General features: G+C 38.4%; 1 protein-coding gene across 7 annotated transcripts in view; it reads right to left on the bottom strand.

Annotated features, from left to right (window-relative positions):
• CRYBG3 (crystallin beta-gamma domain containing 3) overlaps window positions 1–20,869 on the bottom strand; it is a 96,987-nt gene that overhangs the window by 18,612 nt on the left and 57,506 nt on the right. For 5 of the 7 annotated variants that reach the window (XR_003259173.2, XM_026100146.2, XM_064522441.1 and 2 more), the window contains exons 8-17: window positions 19,509–19,645; window positions 18,649–18,763; window positions 17,388–17,423; window positions 16,160–16,293; window positions 14,060–14,186; window positions 9,895–10,037; window positions 6,114–6,240; window positions 5,070–5,102; window positions 1,109–1,218; window positions 483–609 (exon numbers count right to left, since the gene is read on the bottom strand). Coding sequence is in view for 5 of the 7 variants with exons in the window: in XM_026100146.2 (XP_025955931.2) it covers window positions 483–609; window positions 1,109–1,218; window positions 5,070–5,102; window positions 6,114–6,240; window positions 9,895–10,037; window positions 14,060–14,186; window positions 16,160–16,293; window positions 17,388–17,423; window positions 18,649–18,763; window positions 19,509–19,645 (1,089 nt within the window). In the remaining 2 variants the exon portion in view is untranslated. Of the gene's footprint in view, window positions 1–482; window positions 610–1,108; window positions 1,219–3,150; window positions 3,343–5,069; window positions 5,103–6,113; window positions 6,241–9,894; window positions 10,038–14,059; window positions 14,187–16,159; window positions 16,294–17,387; window positions 17,424–18,648; window positions 18,764–19,508; window positions 19,646–20,869 lie in introns of those variants that run through there. The other 2 variants (XR_010392120.1, XM_026100148.2) reach the window with 2 other exon arrangements.

Genomic DNA, 20,869 nt, shown 5'->3' with positions numbered 1-20,869 from the left:
CAAACCTTTTTTATATTTCTGCAAAATAGTTAGTAAATTAAGCAGTATTATATATGCTACCTTGTAGTATCAATTTTTATGTCTCTTCAGTGTGTGCTTTGCTTTAAGACCAAACCTTGGCTGTAGAAGGTCGAATAAAAGAAGCCCCACACGCTAAGAGAGCATGACAAAAAGCAACATCCCACTGCGTACGAAGCTTGCTGAGCTGTCTTATAAAGACCAGTCAGAAAAGCACCAATCAATCCAGCTTACACAAAGCAGAGTGCACAAGCACACAGACCTGCACACAGAGTGCGTGCCTACAAGTGAACGCGTGCATGTGTGCAGGCAGCCTGCCCTGTTCCAAACCTCAAATCCCATAAGCCAAGAAAACAAACTTCACTTCTTTTCCCAAGAGGGAGTTCGCTTAACGCAATCCTTTGCTTCGGACATCTGTCTAGGAAAAGAGTTCCAAAAGTTATTTTTTTCAGGCAAGTGCTTACATATTCAATAGGCTTGAGGGATTTGATTGTAGCGGTGGGGCAGCCACAGGAAGTGAGGTCAGGGTAGAGGCCTTCTTCCAGCACACAATGATTGTCAGTAATTTCCCCTTGGTAATACAGGAGCCAACTGTAAGAATAATGTAACAAAAAAAGATTAACTGTTCTAGCTGCTTATTAACAGCAAGCTTTTTCAAGATTTAATATTTTCTAAGAGAACAAGGAATCAAAATGTTGATTGTTTTTTGTTAAGGTTAAAAATAAGGTGAATCAAAAGGCTGTGTGACAAAGCATCCAAAGCAGAAAAATCAAATCATGTGGTATAGAAATCTCAGTTCCAGTGTCAAATAGCAGTAATGGAATGCAGATACTTTTACTGAGTCCTTAAAATTTGAAGTAAATTCTAACTGAAGCTAAAAATCACAGTAACTGTGTAAAATTCCCACAGGAAAAGCAAAATGCATAATATCCGAACCAACAACAAGACAACAGCTACTGAGATACACTGCAAGACAAGGGTCTAAGACACCATGGAATACGATGAGAGCATGTTATGCACATTTGACTATCTGAAATTTTGTAGAAACAAATAACCCTGAAAATGGTGGCATGTAAAACAACAAACTTACCATCCCCGAAGAACCTTAAAAGAACATGGTATGAATGATGTAAAATCAGAAACTTCTGCTGTGAAATCTATACATGCTCCTTGGAAATGTGTATTACTGAAAGCTTTGAGCTACAAGAACAAAACAAAACAAAACCAATGACTAGAAGGGAAGCAAACTCATTATCATTAATGTAAACAGAGATAGCCGTAGTCTTAGAGAAATTCACAAAGACGCCGTAGGTAGAACGAATTCTCAACAACGGAATCTTTTACATTTCTACCACTGCTTTCCTTTTAGGAAGGTCTTGTGTTGCATAGTCTCTGGGCTGGATTCTGGATGCTCTCCAAAGATGCAGGGGTAGCAAGCCTAAGTTCAACTATGTCAGGAGCGACACAAGGACCGAGGGATGTTGTCTCCCCTGGAAGCTACCCCTGAACTGCAGCTAACCCTCAGCAGAGCTCAGCAATCCACTGCTCCAAAAAAGAGGAGGAAGTTTTGGGCAAAAGATGTGGGGGTACTGTTGACGAAGTACCGTGAAATCTCCTGTGACCACAATGATTGCAGAGAGTTTCTCATTTGAAACTAGCAGAATTTCTGGGGGAACTAGGCACAGACTGGCAGATGCACTATGAACTTCTGAAGTTTAACTAAGCTATTTTTACATGTCTTAGTAAGAACTCAAAGCCACCTTGAACTGTGTCCCATCAATAATGTGTTCAACTCACCCTGGAAGTCAAGACATTTGAAAGTGGTGTGTGTGTGTGTGTGTGTGTGTGTGTGTGTGTGTGTGTGTGTGTGTGTGTACATATATAGTATGATATAGCCCAGGATCTCTGGTGAAATAACTGAGAATTCTGTACCCTTGGGGCTGCCACTGAGGTGAATTTCACTTTAAAGCCTGAGAAATGGGCTGAAAGAGAATGAAAAATTTAACTACATCAAGAAAACACCTCATGTTCTGTATTGGAAGAAAAACACCATGGCTGTTGCAAGAGCTACTTCCCCCTTCATGCCCCAAATTGGCCTAGCTTCCTGCCAAGGAAAAGAAATCAAATGCTTTTGCCAATACAGACTGAGAAGGCCAAACACAAATTTTAGCAAATGATTTTATGGAAAAGCTCAGTCTACGCTTTGAAAAGAAATGAGTACATTTCCTGTTAGAAAGAACAAGACAGACTTAATCTGGCCTTGCGTGATATAACTGTGAACTAGAAAACACAAATCAGCTACAATATGATGGATAGAGCACAACTGATTTTTCTGTAAATGTAATTGCACTGCTATGTTACAAAGCATCTATTTGAGCTTTAATTATGTGCTACTTTTACACACTTGTATCAAATCCCTTTATAAAGGAATATATATACTGCCTTTTCTTCATAAGCCAGATGCTTTGCAACACTTAAAAAGGCTCCATCACTCATTTTTTAGAAAATATATCAAATTGTGAATGATGGTTATTTGATAAAAGCTGGGATAAAATACTGATGCCTCAGTGAAAACATTGCATATCTGCAATTAGCCTCAAATTGCAGCTATCTGTACTTTATCAGGGTTGACATTACTAAATGACATTTCACTTCCTCAAAAGTCAATGGACAGCATGTTGAAAATACAAACACAAGTTATCACAGCAGTCATCTCTGCTTCCTAAACTATCTGTACAAGTCAACTGCTAATGAAAGAGGCTTTGTTTTCACTGGGCAACACAGTTTTTTTTTTTTTCTAATAAATAAAATTAAAAGCTTTTTAGAGTTGATGACTTCAGACAGTCTTGCATTATATACACTTAATTTATAAGTCAGTCTGGCAGAAGTGAGAGGTCAAGGTTGTTACTGGAAGTTTTCAGAGTTGAGTTTTTTAAGCTGAAAAGCGGAAATAACAGCAAGTGGAAAAAGACACTCATCTAGATAGTGAGCATGGTTCTCTTAATTCAGGTGGGTGAATCATTCAAAAATACCTGGGATACGGTTTGCATAAGGATGAAAGAACAGAAAGTTTAAGGATTTGCCAGCCCATACGCACCACATTTTGAAGTTCCAGACTAAGAGACTGCCACATATATGGAAAGTGCTTTATTTAACTTTTAATAGGAAAATTACAGGAAATATAGGAAAAATAGGAAACATTGTAGTTTACTTATCCTAAGTGATTACATGTTTCCACACAAAAACTTACAATAAAATATTTCACCTCCTAACAAGAACTGCATCAACATGATGTTCTTCCTTCCTGAGCTTTAGAAGAGAATCCTATGAAAACCAATATTATGATAAGGCCAATTTTTAAAAGTATTTTCCTGACATAAGTTTGCTATCAGAGAACACGACAGGCAAAACATCATCTGGTATACGGCAATATTTATAGGTAAGCGTGTACATGTGTGCGCATATATGTAAATATATAAATATATGTACATACACACACAGATATAAAGAGATGGATTTCTTCACATACCACTGGAAATCAGTAAGACCACAAAGCACAATTAGTTGAAACTTCAAAGGTTTTAAAATGAACAGGCATAACTGCCTGTATCTTAAAGATATGCAAAACTGGCTTAAAGCACTCAAAGAATAGTTTTTGCAACATCCTGAAAAAGTTGGAGTCAAAGATAGAGGAAAAAAAAATATCCAGGACTATTAGGATCCCTCCAGTTTCATCTGAGTCAGTTATTTTATCTGGTATCATTTACCAAGGCCTTATTGTAAAAGTACTTAAAAGGCTTTGGATTTGGCCACAGACTACCGTATGAATAGGTTTGGCAGGAAATCAGTGTTTAAGACTAAAATAATACACCAATTATGTCTTCAGACAGGAAACATTTCCTGTAGTCCTGGGTTAATCATAAAATGTTAGAACTAAAATATACTTAGAGAAAAAGAAGGGGTGTGGTCAACCTGCGCCGAGTTACACAATGTATATACTTCCCATGCTCATTGAGCTCTAAAGACTCCTTCTTTTGAGAAATGTCATGTTTACTCAAAGTTTTCTAAATTTGCTTAACCAAGGGCACGACACAGAGAGAGCAATATAACCACAACAGGGAAAAGGAAGAAAACAAACTACAAATACAGGAGCTGAGAAGAGCTCTGCTGGAACAGAGTATTGCTGGAGACACGGACCATGCTTGGCGATGAGCACAAACGTTTAGAGCAGGTTTTTGATTCAGATACCAGAAAGGCATGTTAATGGAGCATAAGCTTATTAGATATGGACCAAAAGCGCACAGTCCTAAACTAACTCATTTTTTAAAACTAAAAGCAAATTATAGCAACTTCTTTCTCTTTATAAATTGTCTCCTAGTGAGACAACTTTCAGGGAAATTGTTAGAATGCATCATAGAAGAGATGTATTACAGATTTGTTATAACCAGAGTATGTTCAGCTAAGGTTAGAGATTAGTGTCAGGGAAAGGGAAGCGTGGAGCAAGTTGGGACCTACTTCTAGGGGCCATGCATTCTTGGGAGACTATTAAAAGCAGCACCACCAAGATACAAGATTAAAAAACCAGCCTTTCCTGCAGGTTTGAAGAGTGCAGTTGAGTTCTCTGCAGTTTATACTTTGTTAACCTTCACCTTGTAAATGAACAAGACAGTGACAAATCAGATGTAACACAAAAGAATGGAAAGAATACATGTCACACAGAGAGATAAAGGCACATGATAGCAAGTTTCCAGAAACAGAAAGGCGAGCGTCGGGAAATAAATAAAGATCCAAAGTCACTCAAAACCTACTGAACTGCTTGCATTTTTGAGGACAGAACACTAAAGGGTGTGATCTGGACTAAAACAAAGAATAAAACAGTGGTAAACTTAGCCTTTACACATCTACCAGCTTCCTCAAGCAATGTTCTGCTGTACAGAGATGGTAATATTGAGATATTCATCCAAAGTAACAAAGCAGGAAATTCAACATTACTTGTGTTTGATTATTAAACGTTGTTTAGTACAAGAGACAGTTATATAATGTGAACATACCAAATGAGGAGGCTCATTCGTTCCAAGTGGTTCCTGCAATAATACATACATAAATACAAATAAATAAAATTAATTACAATTAGCTCCCTAGAAGACACATCAAGTTCCTGAAACTTGTTAACTAAGAATTCAAGAGCAGAAAGACACACATTTCCTATGCTCTTGGCACATTTCTTTTCTCTCAGCCTCTCCCATCAGCTGCCTATAGGTTCATGGCTACCTCCCTGGTTATTCAGTCCTTCTGCATACATGAAAGTTGGATAAATGTTAATTAGCTCATGTAACATAGATTAGTTGATGTAAATTTCTCTGCGTTTATTTTTAAGTCTATTTCTTAAAAGAGGAGACAATTCACGAGGACAGGAGATTGGGGCACCTCTTCTGACAAGGACACTTCAAAATAAGGTTAAATGTTTTGTTCCTTTTCTATTTTCAGTGCAGCAGTATCATTTATTATATACTTATTACTAGGGATTTCCTCTGTTTTGCATTAGGGTTTTAACAGTTTCTGGAGCTAATCGACTTGGGCAATTTGCACTATCTTCTATTTAATAATGGATTTAAAATATTTCCTGCTTTACATTCACTATGCATTAAAAATATTTTAGTAAAAGACAAAAAATCCCAGAGCCTTGCTGTACAGGAATAACATAGGATAGATACATATTCAAGCATTTTTAAATCCATTATCAGTTAGGCATTAGGATGTTACTGTATTTTATGGTAAACTAATCTTTCCAGACCGGGGTATCTCTTTTCATAAATGCAGTCTGCCAAAAGGAAGTTCTCCTCATGAAGTTTCCCTGGCAATTTTCTCATTAACAGATAGAAAGATGCAGAGTTCGCATTTCAAAAAAAGTAGATTTGGTCTCCATACTGAACAGATTCATTGTGTGTCAATCCACAAGGATCTTCAACTTGTCTCCAAGTGACTAGGCAATCTGATGAAACAGCACAGCCTATATTATAACATTATTGTATTCTCAGAACTCCAAAGGTCTTATTTCTTTGAAGTTTTCCCCTTAACAAATTCCAGTAACTCACCAACTTAACAGGGCGAATTGACATGATGATTTTATTGGACCCTCCCCAGTCAAAGAAACACTTGTATTTTCCTTTCTCCAATACATATTGTTCTCCACAGAAATATTTCTGTTGATAGGCAACCCACCTGGAGAATGACACAAAAAATAAACTTGAGACATGAAATTTTTCTATGTAGTTTGATAGAAATATTAATGAGTTGGAACAATTTTCTGTAGAGTTTTTATGTGCTGAGTCCATCTAACAGACAATGTAACATCAAACTTGATAAGAAGCACGTAATTTTCACACCTGTGATTTTCTGCTTTTACTTTGCAAACTTTCAGAAACAAACACCTTCGGTCTCTGCCTTCTATCAAATATATTTTCAGCATGAGCTGATGCATTGCTTAGAAGCCCAAAGAAAAGATACTTGATTGACAAGTTCTTGAATCTCTCTCAGCTCAATGCTTATCTGTTCAGCATCCCCCCAGACAGGGCTTTCTTCCAACTTTTCCAGTTGGACTTCTTTAAGAAAAATGGTATAAGAAGAAAGAGAAACAAATGAGGAAGCCTTGACAGGATGAGATAAAGAGAAAAGCTTGCAACGGTTGGCAATTCAAACTTCTCCCACTCTGCTTCCCCTGTCACAATTTAAGAACATAAGAAACAGCCCACTGCGTGAGAGCGATGGTCCATGGGCTGTTTGCATCTCGCTGACTCTGGCAGTGGCAGAAATACTTTGAGGCTAGTTAGGGAGAAGATGCTAACCCAGGCACTTTCTGGGGTCCATTCCTCTCTTAGTTCCCCAGCATCCAGGACTGTTGTATCAGGGAAGCTAGAAGGCACCTCCTTGCCTAGTCCCTTCAGTACTCATTTATGAATCTGCTTGTCATGAATTTGTCTAATCCTTTTTTGAACCTCCTGATGCTGTCTGCTCTCACAGCCACCTCTGGCAGCAAGTTCCAGAAATCCACAACCCTTCTGTCTAAGAAAGGTTTATAAGCTTTTTCTCCCCCTGCTAATCTTCAACTAGTTTTGTAAAGCACCTCCTAAATACTGTACTACAGGATTCTGAACATTTCTGCATTAAGCTTGTCCACTACCTTCACAATTTTGTAATTATATCCCTCCTGTCAGAGCAGGGTTTATTGGTCAGTCACACCTCCTCAGCATTCTCTTCTCCAAATGGAAGAACCTCAGCCTTCCTAGTTTCTCCCTACACAGCAGCTGCTCCACTCCTTTGATCATTGCTTTGCTTTGCATCTTCTCTGCTTCCACTGTGTTCTTCTTAAGATACAGGGAGTGGAACTACACACAGTATTAGAGATGCGGGTGCAATAGAGTTTTACAAAGTGGAAAATGACATCCTCTGCCCTGGCTATTGTCTTTAATACCCCTTCCTCCCGATACCATGATTTTGATGACTTCTCTTGCTGCCACTGCATATCAAGCCAATTATTTCAGAGCTGTCAATGATGATTCCAAAAAACTTCAGTCTTGAGTTAGAACTCCCCGTTCTCAATTTAGCGCATTTTAGATTACTTTTTGCTATGTGCATTGCTATACATTGACCTACACTGAAGCATTCTGCTACCTTTTTTCCTGCTCAATTTTAGGAGATTCTTCTGGAGTTCCTCACCATTGGCATGGCCTTTGACTACCCAGAAGAACTTAGTATCATCTGCAAACTTGGAGATTTCACTGTTTGCTTCCCTTTTCTACATTACTGAAGTTTCCTCAAAAAAAATCATTGAATATATGATTGAGTAAATTCAGACCCATCAGCTGTCCCTGAGAAACACCACTGATGACTCTTCTCCATCTTTAAAAGTACCCATTAAACTCTATACTTTGCTTCCCATCCTTTAGGCAACTTTCAGTCCATGAAAGAACTTTTCTTCCAATTTTGTGCAACCCAGTCTCTTTAATAAACTTTGGTTTTGGCCAAAGGAATAAAAAGAAAAAAAGAGAGGGGAAAAAGAAACAGTAAGTCCATTGGACCTTCTTTAATCCATGTGCTTATCAACTCTTTCATAGAGTACCAGAGGTTCAGTGAGGTGGGATTTCCATTTACCAAGCCACACTGACTCCTTCCCTACCAACCATGATTATCCATGCAATACATGATCTTATCATAGATTCTGCCATCTTACCACGGACAGAAGTCAGACTCATTAGTTTGTAGTTCCCAGGACACCCCTCTAAGCCCTTTTCGTAGCTGCAGTTAATGCTGGCAATCTACCAGACCTCTAGCACAGTGGCCATTTGCAATGAGGAGGTATACAGGTTGGCCAGCAGCTCTGCAGTTCCGTATTTGAGCTTTGTCAGGGCTCGAGTGACATCTAACTTGTTTATGTGACCGAACATTACCCGATATTTAGTTTGGATTGATCTAACTCCTCTGACCTGTCTGCTACAAAGTGCCATAGCTTGTGGGAACTTCCCCAACATCTTCAGCAGGAAGGAACAACTGCTGCAAAGAATTAACTGGGTCTCTCTGCTTGGCCTTATGGGCCCTGACTGCTGCATTCACATCTTCACCTTCAAGTGCTCCCACCAACTCGATCCAGCACGGAACCTCTTCTTCCGGGTTGTAAGACTGGCTCATTTAGCAAGCAATCATTTTTGGCATCCACCTATTTTATCCTTACATGTCATCCTCGTGAGACACTGACATCCAGGCTCTTTGTGAGCAGCTGAAATCTCCCACTATCAGTACCTGTCCTAAGTCTGAAGCTTCCTTAATCTCACTTAACATTTCCTGATCCCTATCACCATCCTGATCAGGGTAGCTATGACGATGCTAATATTACACTTTTAAAATTATTCTTGAAGTGTGAAATTTCCACCCACATAATTCCATAGTGCTTTTTTTCCTATAATATTTTTTATTTTGTAACACTTGGTATCACCCTTGATGTACAGTACCAGTTCCTTGCTTATATAGCCTACTCTATCAGTCCTATAGAGTCAGTAGCCTTGTAACTCTACCCATCTGTTTATCCTTCCTCCAAGTCTCTGAAATGACACCTATATCAGAGCTGTTGTTTGATGCCAAGCATTCTAAACCCCCCATATTGATTTTTAGGATTCCAGCGTTGGTGTGGAAGCACTTTTAAGTTTTCCCTTGTTCCATCACTTAATACTGCATGTGCCTGTCAACTGACATCGCAGGCAATCTAATTTGCCTTCCTTATTTATTGCAATGGTGCTGTTTATTTCCTTCCTGAATTTCACAGAGGCACACTGAACATGAGCCAAGTCCACCCTGTAGGTTGCATCAGCCTGAAACTCCTCCATACCTGTTGGTTTAACCCCCAGCTTCTGGTTTAATAAGTCTCTATAAAACAGAAGTATTTTAACTTACAGTGCCAACAGCCTGACTTCGTTATGATTAAGGCACAGCCTGTCCTTTCTGTACAGGCCCCACATGTCTAAAAAGTTATCCTAGTTCTTAGCATACCTAAAATCCCTCGTTTCTACTACAGTGGCACTGTATTATTGCCAAAGCTCATGTATCATGACACTATAGTCTGTGTAATCTCTCTAGCAACATCCCAAACATTCTCTACTAACAAGGGGACCCAGATCCAAATCAAGGTATAGGCATGAGATTCAGAGAAGACAGTGAGATATTTTCTTCATTTGCAAGGAAACAGAAAGAAACATTGTTCTCCCCTAGATGGTTACCACCATCTGTTGTACCACATGAAATATATTCTGTCAAAGATGTACCTAAAAACAACCGTGCACAAAAATGTCACTTAATACGGCTATTCATGTATTTTGGTAGACTTACACTCCGCTTCTCACAAGAATCGACCTTGTCTCTGGGCCAAATCCAGCCTGCTCCAAATCAGGAATTTCTTCATTGACAATGTCCAATGCTTTCCCATCTTCATCATCAGACTGAAAAAGTGTCACTGATGACTCTATGAAATCCTAAGAGGCAGCAGAGGAGTTAGGAGATAGGCTGTTACAGTTCTTTAACACTTCACAACATGAAACATTTCAGAAAAGAATTGTAGTCTGAGAAGTAACATTTTAAAAACCAATGAAGTCCCTTGCCTGCATCTTTAAGGGAGATTAAGACATTAAAGAGCCTAACTGAAAGCCTGTCAATTTATGCATCCTGATACTGCTTTCAGTGGTTTCCACTGAAAGGAAAAGCCCGCTATCCCCTCCCAACCCCCGAGCACTATCCTTTCCTTTTGACAGGATGACTGAGGTGCAAAGAAGTCTGCTTCAGAAAGAGAAAGGTTGGCGATTGAGCAGCAACCTTCCAACAGCTTCATAAATGATCACTCCAAGTATTTTCCATGACTGTAACCTTTTACATCAAGCTCCCCTTCCCCTTCCCAGTGACAAAGCAATAATCACAGAGAGGACAAGACTTGGCAGCACCTGGGAAGGTATAGATCATTTTTCCACCATGCAGGGTCTGTAGTTTCTGGATACATCCATAATAGAACTGATCACTATAGCGATAAAATAAATTCCATATCATTTCCTCATATTCCCTCTCGTGACATTGCTTTACATTTTGAGTTGGCATAGTTGCTTAACTAAATTGAGTGCATAGGTTTAGATTATTTAAATTCAAGTTTCACATATCCAGTTTTTTAACCACTTGGCAATTTTATGCACACAGTTCATTCACTGTTTGGGAAAACAGAGAGCACCAATCTGTTCACTTTGTCGGGTGAACCCTTTCACAGGTGCTGTAAAGGAGACCATGCCACTGTAGAGGACTCAGTCAAGATGAACACCAATTTAGGAGTGACCATAATGTGGCTCAACCTCATTGCATTGTTTACAGGAAACTAAAGAGTCACAACACCAATTCTGTAGTAAAACTGTTTTCCCTGCCAACTTGACAATCTGTTTCATTCGTTTATTTAAAAAGTTGCACCTATTCCAGGTATACATTAGAAACGGAAGTGCCAGGCCTGGTTAAATTATTAAGAGCAACTGCTGTTTCAGACTACTTTTTAGAAAATAAAATACTAATGCAGGTTTAGTGTAAATGAAACCCAACTGACTTAACAGCCCTAAAGTAAGAATGCTGCAAGAGCTCCTGAGAAGCCATTTAGATCAAATCTGTATATCATTTCTTTAAATAAATGTAAAATACTGAAATTACCCACAACTGGAGTTATATTTAAAACACAAGTTTCAACTTCAGTTGTTATTTTTCCTCCCTTAATTTTCACTGCAGCTTTTGTACAATGAGCCATGTGAGAAATACTTAATAATGGACTTTCAAGATAAGGCAGGAACAGAAAACATTAGTGGGAAAACTCTGAAGACAACATATTCGGCTCCACTGAAACAGATTCAGAACCTTTGCTCTTTCCCTGCCCACAACCACCACTGGCAAACATCTACTCAACAGATTCTCCCTCTGACATATTGCATGAGAAAACTGAGTGCAGTTGGCCCCCAAACCAGTGCACAGCATGAACTGCCATCCTCCCTCAGGAACATGGCCTGTATCTGACTCCAGCGTATCCAATACAGAAGCCAATAACAGAGCTGGCAGTATACTGGAAAATTCAGTTCTACAAGACCTTTCTATCTCTTCTGTCAAAGCACTCCCCGAATCCCCACATTAGAGCTTGTAACAATTCACAGTATACAGCAGCAGAAATATTTCAGGCAGACAAAAATCGAACAGCTCTTGCAGTATGCCTACACACATTCGCATCTTTACCAGTGGATGGGGAGGGCAGCTTGCAGCAATCCCTCTTTTGTGTCTGATGAAGCAGCTTTTCTGATTTGTCAGGAAATTAAATTCATGCCTCAGCCTCAATTGCAGCTACTGGCGTGTGTGCAGGAACATGGCTCGGATTTTGTTAAGTGTTAATCAGCCCTCCAGGAACCTGTAATATTGAGCGTTGTGGCGCAGGAACACCTACTAGCTTTGCATAGCACTAACCCACGTCCATCAGAGCTGGTACCAACACAGAGCTAATAATGCACGCCATACCCACCCTGGCTCTCTGCAGCACCATTTACGTGCTTCTGTACCACGCTCCTGGCTTTGGGAGCCCAGTGCAAAGACATTTGATCTGACTCTGCCTGTTGCTGACTCAGGTACATAGGACTCCTTAGCTTGAGCTTCACGCCACATGAGTCAGGCTAAATTGCTTCCAGGCCTGAACTGGCCTTGAAGCCAACAGAGTCACAGCCACCTGGTATCACAGCTGAGCAAAAAAGCCTAGCTGAATCTGAACTGCCTTTGAATGAGACTACCCTGGTGAGTATGCATAAATAGCAGAGTCAGTTCCCAGTGCCAATCCCTATGTAAACTGCCCACAAACAATGCAAGTTGGCTACATTTCACAAATTCCTTCATCCTCTACAGAGACTCTTGAATTCATCTGACTAAAACAGAATTTCCAGGCAAGAAAAATAAAAGTGATGTATCCATTAACAACCCCCACCCCCATTGACACTGACACCACCACACCACACTATCATCTTACCATACTTATATTTACAGACTTCCTGAGATGATGGAGAACTGCTAGTATGTTTTTTGTGCAGCTAGGGACCTGAAGCACAAAGAACTAGTTTGGGATTTTTGTCCAGCTCCCCTCAAAACCAAGAAGAGTTTGGTACCAAAATGTTTTTAAAATCCTGGCCTTAAATAGTGTACAGAAGGTCACAAAGTGAGCATGTGGTAGGTCTGGACGCTCACCTATGTGTTGTACATCAGAGAACAGTGGTCAATCTGTTGGTCAAGTCAAACAACAAAATGCTGTTGCCATTAGTCATTTTATTGATTCTGGTTACAACTATCTCTTTTCCTTTAGCCAAGGTACAATCTGAGGAAAGGTATTACTTACACTTTTATTATCAATATTTACATGTTTTGAATGACATATGTTGATACATGAATGATATGTGTTCTTAAGATGTCAGTTCTAACGACTTGAGCATCCTGACTGTCCTAGGCTTGAATCAAATTAAATACATGCATATAAGTGGAATGCCATCCCTACTAAGCATGTGCACAACTTTAAGCTTGTAATTATGTCATTTGCTGAATGAAGGCTTTAAAATGATCAATTTAAGTTATTCAAGTATCCTAGGCATAGCTTGACAGGTAAGAAAGGCTATTTTTGCTATAAGGATTGTTAAGGCAGTGAGTTTGCTTTAAATGTCTATCTTCAAACTTCAGCAAATTCCTGGCTTAGGAACACCACATCACAATCAGGAAGGCTATGCGATCTCACAGCGAATAATCTGATTCTCAAAAGAAGCCACTCTTAGCAGCTCCATTTAAAGCTCACAGAGATAATTTTATAATAATAATAATAATAATAATAATAATAATAATAATAATAATTCCACCATAGGAAATAATACAAAAGCTGTAATTCCATGTCTCTCCATCACTCAGAAGACTAAGATTGCTTCCAATACTAGACTCTGGTGTAGTTTTTATTATCATCTCATCATTGCCCCCACTAAACACTTTAGTAGCAAGGATTTTTTCACCATGATATCTTTTGCTGCCAAAATTTTCTGGCACAAAAATCACAGAGACAGAGGGTAATGCTGTTTTAAGGCTTGCAACAGCTGTTGCGTTGAACAGCTATTTTTATTTTAATAAAGAACTACACTATACACTTACGCATTTTAAAGTTATAACAGAATTCCATTCTAGAGTTCTGAATAGCTTAAAGTGCAGAAGTGAGACACCTGGAAAATCCGGCAAGGAAACAAGGAATTCTGCGTGATACATTTTTTGACTGGGAACAGGACATTTAGAACTTGTTTGTGCTTTACACTATATAGACTGCAATCTAAATTTCAGCAAAGAGCAAAAGAATGGGAGTGAACTTGTGCGAATGAAGGAATGACCAAATAGACAGCTGTTCCATATATGAAAAATAACCTTTCTTTTTATGTAGGGAACTGTGCATAATTTGTGTGAAAATCATAGTAGTACTTACAGCCTGAAGGAACCGGAAAGACAACAGGACAGTGTCAGTTCCCCCCCATGAGTGTCTGTCTTCATAATCGCCCTCCTCCAGCAGGTACTGATGGCCTTTATAGCATTCCTTGTCATAGGCAACCCATCTACAGCAACCACACAGCAATAGAAAGACAAATAACTTAAGCAAAAAATGCCACACACCATTTTCCATAACAAATAAAAGGGGAAAAGAATATCCTAAGAATACTAAGATGATTATCACAGACTCAGCTAACAAACAAAGCAATGCTTGTTGTTTGAAAGCACAACAAGCACCCGCATGAAGTGTTCTTTGTGGAATAAAATTCCATCATGCAATTGTTTCTCCAACAACAGTTTATCTGTGCAACACTTCTTGATGTACCTCCTCTCGTAAGTCATATTCCTAGTACCAATATTTGGTACTACAGAGGCTCACACATTCAGCAGCCAAAACACTATGAGTCACCAGTTATCATGGATAAAAACAGCAGCAGATCTCTTCAATGTCTTAATAAATAAGGAGATTCTGCCCTTGTTGGAGCTAGTGAAAAAATTCTCATAGATTTCAGCAGAGTATGATTTCACCCACTTAAATCGTTTCCTGCTCTAATCTAAGAACATGTGTGTGTGTATACATATATATATACACACACACACACACACACAGTCAATTGAACTGAACATACAGGATGCACTGCATAGGTAATATATTTCAGTACTACAGTGAATAATACTATTTTAAAGTATTTTGAACAAATAGATAAGCCTCATTAGAGCATTCGTTCTAATGGGTCTTAATTTGAAAAAGTGCAGCACAAAAATGTTTCCCCTTCTTTTCTCCTTTCTTGTAAGCATTTCTTCCATTAAAACTCCCTTGAAAGTATTTAGAACCTACTGTACAAACTCTGTCAGTGCTGGAATTTGGCAGGCAGGAATAGCTTTAATTTTAATAACATTTGGTTTACATTAATTTAGCTGTTTACGTTACCACAGTATTAAAAAAAATGAAAGAAGCCACAATAGACAGAAGGATGATTTTTAATAATTTGAGGCTTCCCAGATTGCTAATACATAATCTATTTATTTGAATAGATTCCCTGAGTATTCACAGTTAAGTTTATTGCAAATTTAGTGCTTGTGAGATTCTGACAATAGCCTAAAAGAACAGCTGTAGAAAGATGTATACTATCAAATCTTTATATTGAAGTATTAACACTGAAATCCCTAAGAACAAATTAATGTTACTGAAAACTGTTTCACTGCTAAGCTCTTTGGCAGAAGCAACTTTCTTGTATGTTTTCAAATACTTAGTTAAACTGTTGGGTTTTGGGAAAGGGTGAAAGTACAGTGTATGGGTTAGTAGCTATCTAAAATAGCTGGACCCGAGCCTACCTCTTGAGTGATTCACCAAAGTATCTGTCTTCAGGCTAAACAGCTTTTTTTGTGTGAAAAATGAGAGACAGGGTAAAACAGAATCAAGCCCAGGTCTCAGGGAAGGAAAAAAAGGGTGGATCCTTAATTTTAGATAACATGCAACAGCTCTCAAAGTAAAATCATTACGACAACAAAACAGTTTATAGACTCCAGAGGCATTAAAATGTCAAATTGAAGACTGACCACATCTACCCAAGGTCATTCCAGTAAATTAAGCACAGACTATCAGAAATGTAAATCAATACAAATTAAAGCTCTGCGTGAATAATGTCATTAAGGAACAAAGCGGCCAAGTTTATTGGCATTTGAATGGTAAACAGACTTCATGCCTCTCTCACACCTTGTTTTACCTTCCTATGTTCCCTCAGATAGGTGAGCCATAATGGAGAGTAAGTTTTATCCAAGGCTGGTAACTGACATGAGAAATGTACATGCTTTTCTTCTCGATATATTTTACCTGATATTAGAATAAAGCAATTCAGCTAAACTAAGTCACATATATTAAAGGCATGTTAACCTTTGTTACGAAACTTTCCAATACTTACAAAACTAACTGCATGATAGAGTCAGATTCTAATCACCTTTTAGTTAGTGCTTTTTAGTATTTAGTTACTAGTTTCTGTTTTAGCGGTATAGAAATACAAAATCTAAATATACTTACACTCCACCAATGACACGTATTGATCCAATTTCCTGAAAATCCTCTTCATTACCCAACAGAGCTGAGACAGAACCGATGTTTTCAGAAAACTCTTTGGACCATCCTCCAAAGTGAGTTTTCTCATATATTATTATCTAGGAAACATGATTTCAAACAATACCTTGAGTATGTTCTCATGAGTAATCTGAAGTTTGAGTATGTGTACTGCTGCAATCTGTGGAAGAAACCTTTTTTTCCTCCAATACCTCCAAGAAACTGTCACTATGAAGAAAATTCAGTGTTGCATTCCTGAGCTCTTCTGATTTTTGGCTGCTCTAGGAGCTGAAGACACCATATTGTGATTTAGGTAGGCTTGTCAGACTATTTAGAGGCATTTCCACACAAGGATATTATTCACATAATTCTATATACGTAATTGCATTCTGTAGCTATACGTCTGTGATTTAGACTGTAATAATCAATCTGGGCAATATATATCAGCCTGCATTGAATCCTATCTTGTCATAGCCAGACAAGAGTGAGCTCTTTAAAACTAGGCAAGAGGCCTTTCTCTGCACTTTGCTGAAGTCATTTGAATGACTGCATGCAATTAATACATCTTCTGTATTCCTCACCTACTACACTACACAGATCATCTACCAACAATGTTAATATTAACGACAGCTATTAGAAAAACTCTCCAGCCTTGCATGTGTTTGTAAAATGAAAAGTTAATTAAAACAATAGCTTTTTGGTGAACTAGAAAAGGGAAGAAAAAGGAGCAATAATTCTGGGTTAACTTTCTGCTCCTCTAATCACAGAAGGTTCATGATCTCACTCCTGACTCTTGTGTCAGGCTCAGGTATAGGAAGGGTCCTATTCCTTCCCCTCTCCCCCCTCCTTTTGTTTTCACTTGGTAAGGTAAATGGGAAAATCTCTCCTGACACCTTTGCATTACAATGATGCATGTGTCAATCAGAAAAAACTCATTTTAGATGGCAAAAACTTTACAATTCTTCTACAGCAAATTCACATTGTCTTAGTTTCGAAGAACAAACTATCACTTTTACATCCCATGAAACACTAGTAAGAAGTGGATTTGACAGTGTTACTGAATTTTCCTTCAGCAGCAGGCAAACATAGAACACACGATTAAACAACATACACCCAGCAAAAAGAAAATAGCCTAAATAAAGGCTTTATATTTCTAGTGTGCTCGTATTTTATTCTCAATGTCCTCAGTGCTTACCTTGACATTCATAGGCATTTGTACCTTTAGTCCACCCTAAAAAAAGATGGAGAAGAAAACGGTATTTATACAAAACTTCAAGTTACGTTTTGACACATATTTTACAGTACTGGTAGAGCATGAAGTCTTTGTAATTATATTACTGATGGCCAAATCAAACACTACTTTAAATACTCTGATAATTTGTAGTGTCTTTGGCTTTTACAAAACTGATCTACAAACAAAATCAGTGTGTTGATGAGCCTGCAGGGGTGCAAGTAATTTAATAAATATTCTTCCTTTGTTGTCTATTAGCACTCTCAAACTCTAAATATTTATTATGTGGGTTTCTTTAAACTAAATTACATTGACCAAATTTTTAAAATTCACTATTAAAGCTGTATTGTATATATTACAAGTTTCTTAAGTACAAGAGATGATAAACTATAAACACCGGAAGAGACAGAGAAGACAGGGTGACATATTCAATTCTGTGGTCTATGAGCAAATACAACAAATGAACTGTCTCTGGAAATGTTAGCAAATGATGTTGTAATTTATCAACATCTTTGGAATATAGGGGAGAAAACCACAGGAGAGTAGACACCTACTTCCCATGAGTGACTAAAAGGACAACTCCTGTTAGGTCTTATTCTTTTGTGGCTTTGAAACTCTCTTTCTCTAGACTTGCTATTTATGCAGTCAAACTACTATATTCTTCTACATCCCTTTCATGTTTAGATCCACATGCTGTCTATCAAAAGGAAAAATAAGCTGCATCTCTCAGGATTATTGTGCAGTTTGTGGTCACAGGAAGACTAATTGGTATATTTCATTTGTAAACTCCTCACCTGGTCTTCATTCCCAGGAGACTCTTGCTTTATCATTAAAAAAAAAAAAAAATTGTGAAGAGCTTTTCTACTTAGTTGGTGTTGGTTCTACTACAATTACAAATCTTTTATTTCCATCTTGTTTGATCTCCACTTGACAATAGTAGTCCTCCAGTAAGACGTCCTAGGGAGTTAGGTGCTCTCTCTGACTAAGTGTTCTCATCTGGGCACCTAAACTGTGCAGATGCAGAAGCCCAGCAACCTTCAGGACGAGCAATACCGTGCCACTATAACACTGCTACCATATTGTGGCATGAGAGGAATGCTATGTATGTAAGGATTAACCCTGAAAGGATGTTAGAAATTAAGTTATATTTAGACCAAAATGACTGAGGGAGTAACGGTAGGAAAAGGAACGCACATGGCTTATTAGGGAATCACAAATTCCTCACCATTTTTAAGGGACGTAGGGATTTCACATCTGCTGAAGGAATTTCAGATGGTGAATTGCCTTCTTCCAAAATCTTCATCTCTCCCTTGTAATTAAGGTCTGAATAAGCAAGCCATCTATAAAAATCAGGATAAATGGCTTGTTAATCTAATTAGATACATAATACAAGGATCTTCATATTAAAATTGTTTCTTTTTGTACCCATTAGAGCTAGAAAATGTGTTTTAGAGACCGCCGTTATATCAAAGATGAACTATATTGTAATATAATGGCAACATCAACACTAAGAAGATCTCAGCTACTTTTCCTCAGTCCAAGCCATATGTAAATGAAAGAGCAGAAAACTACCAATTTGTTCATTTACTTTAAGGCAGTTTGTTACACTCTGAGTTTAAAAAACGAATGTCAGCAGTGAGGATAAAACACTGTATCATATTGCATCACCTTTCTGCAGAAAGTCAGGAGTAGCCCGATGAATGCTTGGATGATATAATATTCCTTTTTTGGTATTCAGTCACAGTGCTATTGTTTTAACAGGGTGGTCGGCTAACGAGACACCATCTATTCTCCAATGAACTAAAAGTTAATTATAGCTGAGTGGCTGCTTCTATTTATAAAGCTACTCAGTAATAGAATTATAGAATCTCTTCTTCCAGCAGCTAGAGGAAGAATGCCTTTGAGAATTTGGTTCCACAGCCAGGAGTCCACACTGCATGGTCTGAAGTGTAGAGCGAATATCTAGTGTATGTTAACCAATCTATAACAAGAAATCAAAATACTGTTCCTATCACTGATGGACTTTTACCCCATGATGTCATCTTACCTGCTTGCAAATTAGTATAAAAAAGATTTAGTACTCACACTCCTGATTTGACCCTTATATAAGGGTTTTTTTCAACATCCAGTTCTTCTAAATTGGCGACTGCACTCTGTATGCAGATGGGAAATCCCTCTGTTCCAACTCCCAGGCAGAACTCCACCTCTGGAATGCTGCAATCCTGCAGAAACAACCCAAACAGTATGGGTTATCTACCTTTGGAAAGTCTGCCATAGCGAGGGGAAAGGAACAGTTATTTCTACTTTCTTTTTTCCTTTCTTCTCATCCCCTCTAACCTAACTGTGGGCTTTATGAGATGGAAGTCTTTTCTTCAAAGGAAGCCTGTGATTTTTGGAAAAGGTAAGTGAAGTAAATTTCCAGCTCCCACTAAGTTTTGAAAAAAACCTATGCATTTATGTCTATTTGGTTACTTTCAAAAAGCTCAGTTTAAATACTCCCTAAGTAAGGATCTGACTATTCACTGATAGACAAACCATTTATATAAGATTGCTTTTTTGTTTTTTGGGTTTTTTTTAGGATAGTGCTACCATAACACACATATAGATGTATATCTATGTATGTAAAATGTAAAACACTCTAGAAATGTCTACTACTTCATTTTTCCCCTCCTAAGGTAATAATTAAGCTCTGCAATCCATCCGGCTATGTCTTCAAGCATGAGTTGAATTTTCTGTCACGTTAAATATAACTACAGCATTTTAGACAAAGAGAGAAAGAAAAAAACAGTAAAAACAAACAAACAAACAGTGCTGGAAGCATTTCTTTTGTTAAGTAGGCACTTTAACAATTCTTCTCTTACTACAGAACGACAGACTGTTACCATACTAGAGTTTTTATCCGCTAGTATATCATGCTGGAGAAAAACTTGTTGAACACATGATCTTGTCCAGAATTTGCAGGGCTCTTATTAAACTATATTATTTTCATAATATTTATATAAAATGCATTGCCAATACTTTTTTCCAGCATTCAAGCACACCATGAATCAGCGAGGATCTTCTATAAGGTCCTGATTCAGCAATGCATTAGAGAGTAGTCTCCCTGTTAGCTGAAAGGTGCCCACAGGCTTACAGGGTAGTAGAAAACCTTCAGTTCCCAGTCACAACTTCACAGTACCCTTCCTCTTATCCTCATGACCCATGGCTCCATTTGCATTAGGCCAAAGGACTGGGACAGCCTAGAGAGACCCCTAAATCTAGCTGGAGGAGGATCCCCCTCGTGTGTGTGCTAGAGGAGCTAGGCAAGAAGCTGTCCTCGAGGGTGCCCGCAGCAGAAGGGTTCGGTTCCTGGATGTGCTGAGGACCCAGCCAAGCTGCCACCACGACACAGATCCCACGTGCCCTGCAGCTCCCTGCAAAACCCAAAAGGCAAAATACTAGAGCTT

This window comes from Dromaius novaehollandiae, chromosome 1 (genome assembly GCF_036370855.1).
Source record: "Dromaius novaehollandiae isolate bDroNov1 chromosome 1, bDroNov1.hap1, whole genome shotgun sequence".
NCBI classification, from domain to species: domain Eukaryota; kingdom Metazoa; phylum Chordata; class Aves; order Casuariiformes; family Dromaiidae; genus Dromaius; species Dromaius novaehollandiae.
Note: the sequence above shows the minus strand (reverse complement) of the source record. Positions and strands in the feature narration are given on the sequence as shown.